This window comes from Pundamilia nyererei, unplaced genomic scaffold (assembly GCF_000239375.1).
Source record: "Pundamilia nyererei isolate P.nyererei 1_Seehausen unplaced genomic scaffold, PunNye1.0 scaffold00034, whole genome shotgun sequence".
Lineage (NCBI taxonomy): Eukaryota > Metazoa > Chordata > Actinopteri > Cichliformes > Cichlidae > Pundamilia > Pundamilia nyererei.
The window spans coordinates 345047-356386 of NW_005187435.1; the positions used below are offsets into that span (position 1 = coordinate 345047).

The following is an 11340-nucleotide window of genomic DNA, read 5'->3' on the forward strand; positions in this document are numbered from 1 at the left end:
TTGTTACCAGTAAAGGTTTGCCTTAAACCCGTTTGTTTTCTATTGTTTTGTACAGAGACCAGCGTGTTGTCAATGTGTGCGTTGGTTATGTTGGTCAGACTGCCAAGCTCAGGTATCTCATCAGTGTGCACAACACTGTGTTCTCTTAAGATGGTAAACAAAGTCACCTGACAATCTCTCCTTCACCTGCCATTGCGAATAAATTTCATACTCCAGCCTGGAACCAGGTTTGTACTTGTGTTTTTTACTGTGAACATCAAAGTGATGGATTCACCTGCCTGCTTCTGTACCTTTCGGTCTTCCATGGAAAAGACTGGTGATTGCACAGAGCGCCTTGAGTTTTAAACAGTGATGTAAGAACAAGATGATAAATGTCAAAGGAGTGCTTTAATATTTATTGTCTCCATAATGCATGTTTACATAATTACTCAATAAGTTAGGGACAGATCTGAAGAAATACGTAATGAAAGGTGAGGTTTTTAGAGGCCCAGCGTCAAAGGAACTGTCTTTGGAACAGATCCAGGAATTTTTGGAAGAATTTACGAGCTTTACTATTGTGAGGTAGGATCTTTTGTGTCGTATCTTTGCAAATGCATATCAAAATGAAATGAGAAAAACTGGGAGATCTTGATGTTGACGGTCTTGATGTTCTCAAGAAAATATAACGAATTTATGTAGATCTTTCTATCCTCCTCATATATATGGGCGTGCACTATGGAAATTAAAAGAAATACCTGCTTGACCCTAAAGTGACAATGTTCCTTTTGTATACGTGTCAAACTCGAGGCCTCGGGGTTCCAGCTATCCTGGGTCTGCCCTGGGGCTTCCTTCTGGTGGAATATGCCCGAAGCAACTCAGGCAGGAGACGCACAGGAAGCATCCTTACAAGACAGCCGAATTACCTCAAGTAGCTGGAATTAGAATTTTCTTCATAATTTTTTCTTTCATGTTTTTGTTTTAAATGTTTAAAGAAGTCATCATCATCTGCCAAAACAGTTACCTGGTGGAATTACTTCCGTTTCTCGGCTGCTTTGATCTGGATCTACCTCAGCAGCCATTGGGTGAGAGCAGGGTGACCCTTGACATGTTGCCAGTCTATCAGGTCCAGCCAAAAGAGAGAACTCCTTACTCTCATGTCCACACCTATGGCTGATCTAGAATCTACAGTTAAGATTAAAAAAAGTATGTGTTTGGACTGTGGTAGAGCATGCAAACTACATAAAAGGGACTCATTGACCAGGAAGTCTGAACCCAGAACCTTGTTGCAGTAAGGTGACCATGCAAACCACTGCACGGCCCTGATCTAATACAGGATTTCCTTGTTTCTTCTACAGCTACACAAACACCTTCTGGTGAAACACTGTCACCCAGTGGTGATATTAGTTCCTTTAAACGCCACACTTGCACAGTTTTTCATGCTACTAGAAAGCTTCCCAAAGGAGCTTGACAGCCCCTCCTTGGATTTAGTTTGTCTCAGTATCCTCTGTCTTTTCATGTAACTCCAGACTGAATATGCGAAGATCAGAGCTCAGTGGGATCCACCATCTGCTAAAGCTCCTTCTCCTCTTGTTGCTGAGTCGGGCAGTATGTTTGGGCTTTCTGTTGTGCTGCAGCGGGATTTAGGATCAGATGCTTCCCTGGAGGTTCTGCTTGATAGATCAACATCTAAAGTCTCTTAAGCCACAGAATTATGTGTCTGCTATGCAAACATGCACATAAATGACATAAATGAGATTAAATGCTGATTTCAAAATTCATATGTTTAATTCTCTGACTCCACTGGACTAGATTTACATGGCAACTCAAAATCCATCTTATGTTGCTATAAAACTTTTCTCCCTTTAAACATTCAAAGCCTAAGTGATCATAAGTGAAAACCCAATTACAGCCTTTTAGATAAAATCCAAAAGAAATTCTTTGGTTAATACTTTTTGATCAGTGATTATTAGAATGATTGTTTTACCCTGACTGAAATAGAAAAATTTAAAAACCAGACTTGCACATTCTGAGAGCACAGAATTAAGATTAGTTGGAAAACTAGAAACAACACACAGCAAAATAAAGAAAAAATAAAAAAAAAAGTCTGAGAGTTCAAATAAACCCTCCCACAGATTTTATACGGGAAACACTATTGCTGGGTTAAAGTAACACTTGTTAACACCATCTGAATTCGAATGCACACCAGTTAGTTCACCTGTTCCACCATCCAGGTGTTGTTTTTCCCACCATGAGTTTGACATTGAACTTAGGAACAGAGCTTCTGTGCACAAAATACTGCTCTGAACATGAGGTGTCCAAGGACTGTTGGTTGTACCATACAGCCATCTGGCACAACATAGAAAAATTAGTCTGGACCCTGTAAGACGTTTGAACATCAAAGGGCTTCAAAGCAACTCAAGTCATGATGTGTAACAGCTGAAACCTGACTCTCTGATATCAAAAGCAGATCTCATCTCTCAGAAATATGTTATAGATATTATTGAAAACTAACATCTCATTGGCAAAGTCTGTTTGAAAAAAGCTGAAATTTATTTTATCTGACATGTCAGACTGAATAACTCTAAAAACAAATTACAATACCTTTAACAGGTAAGGACTCCCATTGATAGAATGATTTGTGGGTAATTTCATTTTAGGTTCTTTTTCTATGATGCAAAAATATTTTACTTTACTAAACACAAACATCCCAGAAACCCTCCTGATGAATAACTATAAACGTCAGCACTCCAAATCTTCTTCAGAGAACCTGCCACCTTATAAACGACCAACACTAAGTAAGACAGCTGCTCCATTACTTCCTCAAGTTTGCCATAGTGTATGAATCAACACTTTTTTATTTGGCACGGAGTTGTTATAACATTTGATGCCCTCATGCAGACCTCCAATTTATCTGGACTTGAGACCAGCAATAGGAGTACACCAGCTGGTGACCTCCTAAGGCAGGTTGTCCATGGGCTACTAAAACTGACTTGAATGAGAAATAAATGGGAATATTTAAGCTGTCACACCAACTATCTACATGTCATCCTTCACTACATATAGGAGTCTCTCTCTCCACATGCCCTGTCTATCTTGGTCACTCCAAGTGAAAATCTTAACAGCTTCACCTCTGCCACCTCCTGTCTTTACGTCAGTGCCACTGTCACCAAACCACACATCACAGTAGGTCTCACCAACATGCTGTAAACCTTTCCTTTTGTGCTTTATGCTGTCCTTTAAATTTGTTTCCACACACTCTTTTTTTTTTTTTACCTCTCTTCACACTGTCCATTGCTTTGGAAAATGAAATAAAATCAATAAAGAAAAGTAAAATCGAATAACATCACATAGATATTTAATGCATTTAATATTTTAGCTGTTCATGTACTTATTTATGTTTGGGTTTAAGAGCTTTGAGTGTATGTCCTTAATGCCTACAAGCTCGCCTGCGAGTCAAAATTCAGGAGGTAAAGTAATAATTGTGGCTTCTGACAGGCGCATGCGCAGTTTTCAGTAAGGAACTCGAATGTTGTAGGCGCTTTAAAAAGTTTATATTATAAATGAGAGTCAGTTCCTTTTTCCGGCGATTACGGTGATTACCGGAGGTCTGAGAAGCTGCTTCGGGGTGTGAAACGAGTGACTGGAGCAGTTTTGTGCACGCTGGGGGGGTTATGGTCGCAGGAGGACTCGAGTAACGTGAGTGTCATTATGTTGAAGTAGAGAAAAACTGACTTTCTCTCCTTGCGATTGTTGGTTCCTCGCTGTAGCAGCTGTCTGCTTCAAGAGAGAAAACTTTAAAGTAAAGATGCCCTATTCAGCAAATTCATTAGTGAAGGCTACTTAACGAAGCTAACTTTAGCTGGCTAACTAGTTGCTATAAATTTTATGATTTTAGCCATGCTTTAGCCATCTTTTAGCCATGTTTTGTAGACGTCTCTGTCAGTATTTGTTGGCTTTATGTTGCCAGTTTAGCTCCATGCTTTGTTTTGGTCCCTCTGTCTGTAGGTGGCTCTTTATTTTCACGTGTAAATAAATACGTGCGTTCATTTGCAGCTTAATGTGTTGTCAAACGCCTTAAATAGTCTATTTTTACAGTGCACTTTGGTATTGAAACGTCTCCCCTGTGAGATATTTTCACTTTGTTTCGCTTCCTCAGTGAGAACAAGGGAATTTCCTGCACTCATGTTTGTACCCTAACACATTTTTGTCTCTCACGAGTCATGCAGTAACTCACATGGGCTTACCTGGATATTTTCTTTTTAAAAATTCCATCCTGGTGTATTGGTTATTTTTTGTTAAACGAAAGTCTGGTGCTATATCAAAACACATTTTGTATATTCTAAGCTAGCTCCCAGTAAAAATTAGCATTTTTTTGTGCATCTCATCATTATTGCTAAGAGGTTGTGTGAAATAATAATAATTAAGATCTTATATCATAGTCTTTGTACACTTCTGCATTCCCTCTTTCTCACCTGGTAGCTGTGATTTCACTCATCTACCTGCCCTTCAGTGAAAATGGCATGTTGCACAAAACTGGGCAAAAACAGTATAAACTGTTACCTGTTATTATTCAAGGGTTTTTACTGAAACTTACTTCTTCAAAAGTACGTTTTTAGAAAATAAGTAGCAGAATTTTACTGCAGAATAATCCAAAATACAATACAACTTAATTATATTTGTATATATTTAATAAAATTATTATAATAATTATTGATTTGGGTTTTTGGTGAGGATGCACCTTTAAATCTGTATTTTATTTTATTTTTAGTTATATCTAGTAAACTACATTTAATAAAAATGCTGGCCATTGTCTCTATATGTGGGTAAAAATCGTGTCCATGTCAAGTAGTTATTTGGGTCACACTATTACGAACATGAAAGTGTTGTTCTTTAAACTTTACAGGTAAAAAAATGACACGATGGCTCTGGGCCACTAAAAAAAGTATGCTGGGCATGTTGAACAACCAGCTGCTGGGATATTTTGGTTAATGCTGGTGTATGCGTTTAATTTACTGAGTGCTTCTCCTTCTAAAATTGTAATCTAGTTTTGTTATTTCTTAGACATTAAAAGCCATATAATTGACTTTGGCTGTTTTTGTGTGGGGAAGTGTTATGTTGAACAGTGCTTTTATATCAATATAAATACGTTGTTAACTGATTAAGGTTCAGATTAATTTCTTTTAAACATTTCAGAAAGACACAGCTGATGATATTTTGTTTTCTTTAAACAAACTAATAATATCCCGTTTAGACAAAGTAAAGGATGCATTCGAAAAAATATCGTATTAATGTTTATTTTCTCTATTAGAAGTACCAAAATTACATTTACTTCTCTGTGAATGTGCATATATACATTTCCTTACTGAATACAAAATGTCTCCTCCATAACTGAAAGGATTCACTTCAGGTCTATTTTAATCATCCTGGTTTACATCATCATTGGACCAGAACAGGTTTCCAAACCAGTTGTGTTGTAACAATCTGTCTCATGAGTTCTTGAACATTTCTTTTACTTCCTGCTTTCAACAGAAGCATTATGACTCGGTCACAAACAATGATCAAAGCACTTTTTTTTCAGATCACTTAAATCACAATCTCAAATAGGAGAATGTAACCCCACTTAAACTCTTTCACATGCAAAAACAAACAAAATGATTAGAAACATTCGTCACTGGGTGCATGTACATCTTCACAGTTACTTGTGCATGTGAAAGCATTACTCAGTATCTGGACATATCAATGTAAAAATACAGTAGAGTTGGGCTGTTTTTGACAAGATATTCACCTTTGGACTCTTAACAAGTTAAAGTTTAATATTTAAAGTTAATGATGTTGTTATGAGATCAAGTCAGGCTGAAATCCAAGCAGAATGGCTTTTTTTTTTTCTGTAACCTAGTTTGACCATCAATATAATAGGATGTATGATAGTTTCAATATTGAAACTGCACGTTTAATGGCTGTTACATTAAATAACACATAAAACATCCAAAATTTCAAAAAGTGCTTTTTGGGTAAACTTTAACAGGCCGTGTCATTGTGTGTGACAGGTGGCTGGTCAAAGAATGTTAGAGCATATGAAAGGTCTTGTTTTTACTCACATTTAGCTATCAGGCTCACCTTCCTGTGTTTCACAGTATAAATGTTCAATTTTACGTTAAGTGGTAAATGTGCTAAAGTAATGGTGTACAACTCCCCAGCTGATTCTCAGATCAGGTGGAAACTGACTTAGAAATTAAATGCAAGAAATTATTAAAAAAATAAATAAAGATGGAGTGCTCTCATAATAATGATGATGCTGATGTTTTGGACAGGGCACAGTGAATCAGCATCAGTGCACACATCCAGTGAGGGCGCCATGTGGTGGTTCCAGCAGGGAATGTGCTTCCTCCCTGCCGCTCTGGTCGTCTGGACGGCGGCGTCCTTCATCTTCCCTTACATCACGGCGGTGGTGCTGAGACACGTGGATCCTTTTGTGCCGTACATCAGGTCTGAACAAACACAGAAGAAATTTAAGTATTTTTGATGTTAAATAATAATTTATTGAACCTTTTGATCTGTTTAAGAAACAAACCAGACTTTTATAAACCAGCATTTGTTTGGTGTTACAGTGACACAGGAACGATGGCACCGGAGAGGTGTGTGTTTGGCATCATGATGGATGTGTCAGCCTTTTTAGGTAACACACACACACACACGGCTCTATTCTGTAAAAATGGTGTGTAAACACAGTCATAACAGTAAAAGTGCTCAAACACATAGTGTAGCTGATGGTTATTGTGCTTGCAGGTATGGCCACGATGTACGTGCGTTACAAACAGGTGGAGGCTCTGTTGGGTGTGGACGATCTCAAACTCCTCAGATTGAACTGCATCGGGCTCTGGGTGGGCTGGACCAGCTCCTTCGGGATGTGCGTAGTGGCCAACTTCCAGGTGCGTGCTGCTGCTGGTCTGGAATCATTTTCTACATGCTCAGGTTCTGACGCATCGATCGTGTTATCAGTGTATCTCTGTGTCTGTTTGAGCAGAAGACCACCATTTTCTACATGCACCTCGTGGGGGCGATTCTCACCTTTGGGTTCGGGGCTCTTTACATCCTGCTTCAGTCGGTGCTCTCCTACTACATGCAGCCCCACATCCACAGCAGGACCATCTACCTGCTGCGCCTCTGCATCGGATTCTGGACCCTGGGCAGCATCTTCAGCAGTATCCTTCGACCCGCTGACCCTGTGTAGTCGTCATTTTTGCTTTAATCTAAAACAAGCAGCAAACTCGGGGCCTGAGAATGAAGCCAACAGAAGCAGTGCCTCTTGCTCCTCAGCCAACACACCCAAGTTGGCTGTTTCTTTGGCAAGTGTGCTTATAAAACACTCCAGAATTAGTCAGTTGAGCCATTGCACTGTTTTCATGCCTTTCCAAGCCTCTTTAAAAGTTTATGTTCCATAAAATTCAGTCAGTTACTTGGCAGTAATGTCAACTAACTGATTAATGCGTGTTGCACAAGTGCAGTTCATCATGCTAGCACGTGCTAGATGATAATTTAGCAATAACCACCACTAAAGACACATTATACACAAAAATAATAAAAGCATATGCATGAATAGCTGCAAATGCATAAATACAACCCTTTAAAATGTTCTGGTGAAGCATTTAAATCCAGTTTTTCCTGTGAAAATATCACCAGGCAATCAGTCGAAGGGTAAATACCAAGGATGCAAAACATGCGGTCCATAATCGGCAGCTGCATCTGTCTTTTAGTCTGTTTGTTATATCCGATGTCCTGATGACTCTGAAAACAGTCCTCAACAGCCTATCAGTGTTTATATCTTCAGTCATCATGTACACCAGTCTGATAGGTGTCGACGTACCTCGCAAACTTCACTGGACTCCTGGAGAGACGGTCAGTAGTCTTCTGAGTGTGTTAGAAGGTTGAAAGTCATCAAAGTATTTTTTTTTTTTAGTAGTTCTCAAGTCAAGAAAAATATGTTTTACTGTATTAATTCTTCAATTTTTAAGGTTTTGTCAGCACCAACAGCCACAGAAGATCTTTGATTTTAGCCAGCAGCTCTGAGCAGATGAACTGCTCCCACTGGGACACAAACACTCTCCATTTAGTATTACCGCAGCATTCAAGCTTGTCCTCTTTTTCCTTCAGGGTTACACGGCTCACATTATCAGCACAATCTCTGAATGGTTTCTGGCCTTCTCCTTCATCAGCTTCTTCCTCACCTACATCAGAGATTTTCAGGTACTCTTTGTTTCACTCACAGCAGCTGCTGAAGGTCTTATTTGACAGATTTACTCGTAACATAACACAATAATGATCTCGGCCTTGCTCCGGGGGCTTAAAAAGGAAAGTCATTTAAGTGGAATCCTTTTTTTCCCTCCCCTTTGACTCAGCTAATAAGTTTCTGTACAGAACAAAGTAGCCCGTGTTGCTTCGGTCTAACTGAAATACCACAAATGATGCCACTGAAGAGTAAAAGAAGAAGAAAGCATTCCTTTTATGTCTGCATTTACAAAGACCCGCTTCCTAATCTTTTCTTCTTTTTTTCTTTCCTTCTTCGTAATAAAGAAAATAAATCTGCGAGCAGAGGTTGATTTGCAGAGCAGTCACCTGTACGACTGGACTCACGGGCACAACCCTGCATCACATCACAACAGTCGCGCACCCTCTGAAGTGTCTCCACTGCTGGCGGGAACAACATGATGAGAACAGGACTTCCTGCACCAATTTATTTCTTTTTTTTCCCTTTTATATTTTAATTTACATTTAAAGGCATTTTATAAAAGATTTCTGTCAGCTGTAGTGGTTCATAAAGAGTCAGTACGCACATACAGTGTCTCCTCCTAACATGTAGTCAGACATTAACGTTCGGCTGTTATTCCATTATTTCTTTCTCTACCTCTATAATGTGGAAGTGAATTTAGTTTGAGTCTTAATAATCCACAGCAGGCAGATGTCATAGTAAATATATCACCGAGTCCTGGCAGCATTTATGGTCCCTCCACACTTTTTTTCTGTAGCATGATGAGCAGGAAACCAGAGAGACTAAACGGGTGTTAATATGGTTTTATTTTTTACCATTTTTAAAAGTCTTTTTTTTGCTTTATTTGAGTTTTTGTTATTTTTTTTATATAATATGTGTGGTATCTGTAGAAGTTCAGATCATTACATTCAGTAAACCTGCATGAAAGCTGCTTCAAGCTGGTTGTGTTGACAACTTTGACCAGTTCAGTTAGTTAGGGTTGCCATTTGTATTGTTCCAGCTTTTCACTCCTGAAGCAAACATTTAATCTGAATTTGGGGAAAAACCTTCTTTGAAATCAATATTACAAATCCGAAGAGTCGCACATCTCAGTTGTCCGTTTTTTTATTTTTAGTGTGTGTGTGTGTGTGGACTCTTTGTGCCTTTACTCTGAAGACACGTGTTTGACTGGTGGTCCTACTCGCAAAGAGATTATCTTTGTGAACAACAAGGTTATTAATACAGATATAAAGGACATATCTTTAGTTTTAGTCTTTGTTAGTTTGGTCGGATTTGTCAACAAGATGTCTGATGAGGTTTTGGTGCTTTTGTTACTGAGACTTGGATATCTACATGACTGAGACTCACCTGCCTTTACAGTCTTTTGTTTTTATCTAGTCTGATTTTCTTAAATCTGTCTGGTGACTAAAACTTACACATTGAAATTGATTAAAAAAAAAAAGAAAAGAAACTGACATGAGAAAACCTGCTCTGGAAGCTAACCAAAGAAACAAACTTTAAGTAAAAATGAAAATTAACTGAAAAAACAAAAAATTACTCTTGCAAACCACACATTTGAAAACCATCAGACAAACAGAAAAAACACTAAGAATCATGCAGATTGTGAGGCTTTCTTGAGAGAATCCTCCAAATATGTGGGAAAACCGGAGTGCTAGCAGGTATCCCATTACCTTCCTTGTATAGGGTTCAGTGGAGAAAGAAATCAGAATACTTTATTAATCCCGAAGGAAATTAGGGTTACAGCAGGCAGCACGCTAATGGCGCATGCTAAATCAAACTAAATAAAAACCTGTCTGACTGAAGAGAGAAAACTAGGAGGAGAGATTTTTTTTAATTATTATTATATGACCTGGTCAACATGAAGCTTTTGCACTTTTCTGTCAAACTATGTAACTGCTTTGCACTTTTTATCATTACTCTTTCAAAAAAAAAAAAAAAAAAGGTATTCATGTCCATTTATGAATCATTACTGCTGTTCCTTCAGCAGTCTCTGGAGTAATTAGATGGAAAACTACTGTTTAAATCTAAGTCAGTCTGTTTGTATTTCAGTTGAGCTGCTGTTCAGCAAACATTAACTGAAATAAGGTTACTTTTCTCCTGGGTGGGGTTTCATTCAGTCGTGTTTGGCTGGTGTCAATAAAAAAATAACAATGCAGTTATGTTATCAGAAGCTAACCTGTAGTGTGCCACTGAAATGATTTTGATCACTGAAAGTGTAAAAACATTCCTAAAGAAAGACTTTTATAACTTAGTTTCTAAATAGTAAAATTTTAAAAGAATTTTATCCTTTACATTCTTAGTTCATTGTATCTGTTTTGGCATATGTTGTTTCCTGGTTACTTTAAAGGTGCGCTGTTCAGGTCTTGTTGAGGAAAAAAGATTTACTGTCGGTGTGACACTCTAAAGCGCTCAATTTATTATTTTACTATTTTTAAACAATATATTTTTGTGTCTCCTGGCACACTACAGATGGCACTTCCTTGCTGTCAGTTAACATGTGATATGTTCTCATATCATATCATATCTACAAATATAGAATCAAACAAATATATAATCTAAGAACGAGCTCCTAACTTTAAACCCTTGTTTCCCCTCTGTACTGTGGCATCTGATGTGCATTTTTATACAAAAACTAATAAAGCTGCACTTGTGTTTCAGTACTTTAAATAAATGTAAACTTCAGTTCTGTCTATACAAATATTTGATATAAATAAATATGTAAATATACTGCTGTTTTCTAGTCTTTTTTTTAGTGTTTTATTAAGAGAAAGACTGGGCATGTAAATAATCCTAAATTCAAATCTGAGGGGTTTAACTTCTCATGGTGGGAAAAAAAAAGCTTTTTAAAAGCTTTCACCACCAGGGGGCAGCATTTCCAGTGTTTTGAGGCTGTGCCACCAAAGTACAGCCCAGGGGTCCGTTCTTCGTACGTCGCTTACTACATCCAAGATCAAATCATCGCGCTAACGGTGAGCTCGCTAATCCGGTTCTCCGAACACACCTTCCGTTGACGATTACTACAGCTGGATGAAGTAATGTGACATCACTGGGTGTCGTAAAAGGGGCTACGCATCGATAGTAGAAACATTGATCGG

General features: G+C 38.2%; 1 protein-coding gene across 1 annotated transcript; it reads left to right on the top strand.

Annotated features, from left to right (window-relative positions):
- Window positions 1–3481: 3481 nt before the first annotated feature.
- On the top strand, window positions 3482–11076 carry LOC102192287 (DNA damage-regulated autophagy modulator protein 2). The gene is made up of 8 exons (XM_005729641.1): window positions 3482–3675; window positions 6291–6465; window positions 6588–6655; window positions 6766–6908; window positions 7004–7181; window positions 7793–7875; window positions 8131–8223; window positions 8551–11076. Exons 2-8 carry the CDS (start codon window positions 6335–6337, stop codon window positions 8683–8685), a joined length of 831 nt encoding a protein of 276 aa, XP_005729698.1. The 5' UTR covers window positions 3482–3675; window positions 6291–6334; the 3' UTR covers window positions 8686–11076.
- The last annotated feature ends 264 nt before the right edge of the window (window positions 11077–11340 follow it).

Bases quoted from the DNA above. Each gene is read 5' to 3' on its own strand.
- LOC102192287 (XM_005729641.1), top strand. From the start codon at position 6,335: ATGTGGTGGTTCCAGCAGGGAATGTGCTTCCTCCCTGCCGCTCTGGTC. The intron at 6,909-7,003 runs GTGCGTGCTGCT...CTGTTTGAGCAG, and splicing joins GCGTAGTGGCCAACTTCCAG to AAGACCACCATTTTCTACAT. The intron at 7,182-7,792 runs GTATCCTTCGAC...ACAGCCTATCAG, and splicing joins CCTGGGCAGCATCTTCAGCA to TGTTTATATCTTCAGTCATC.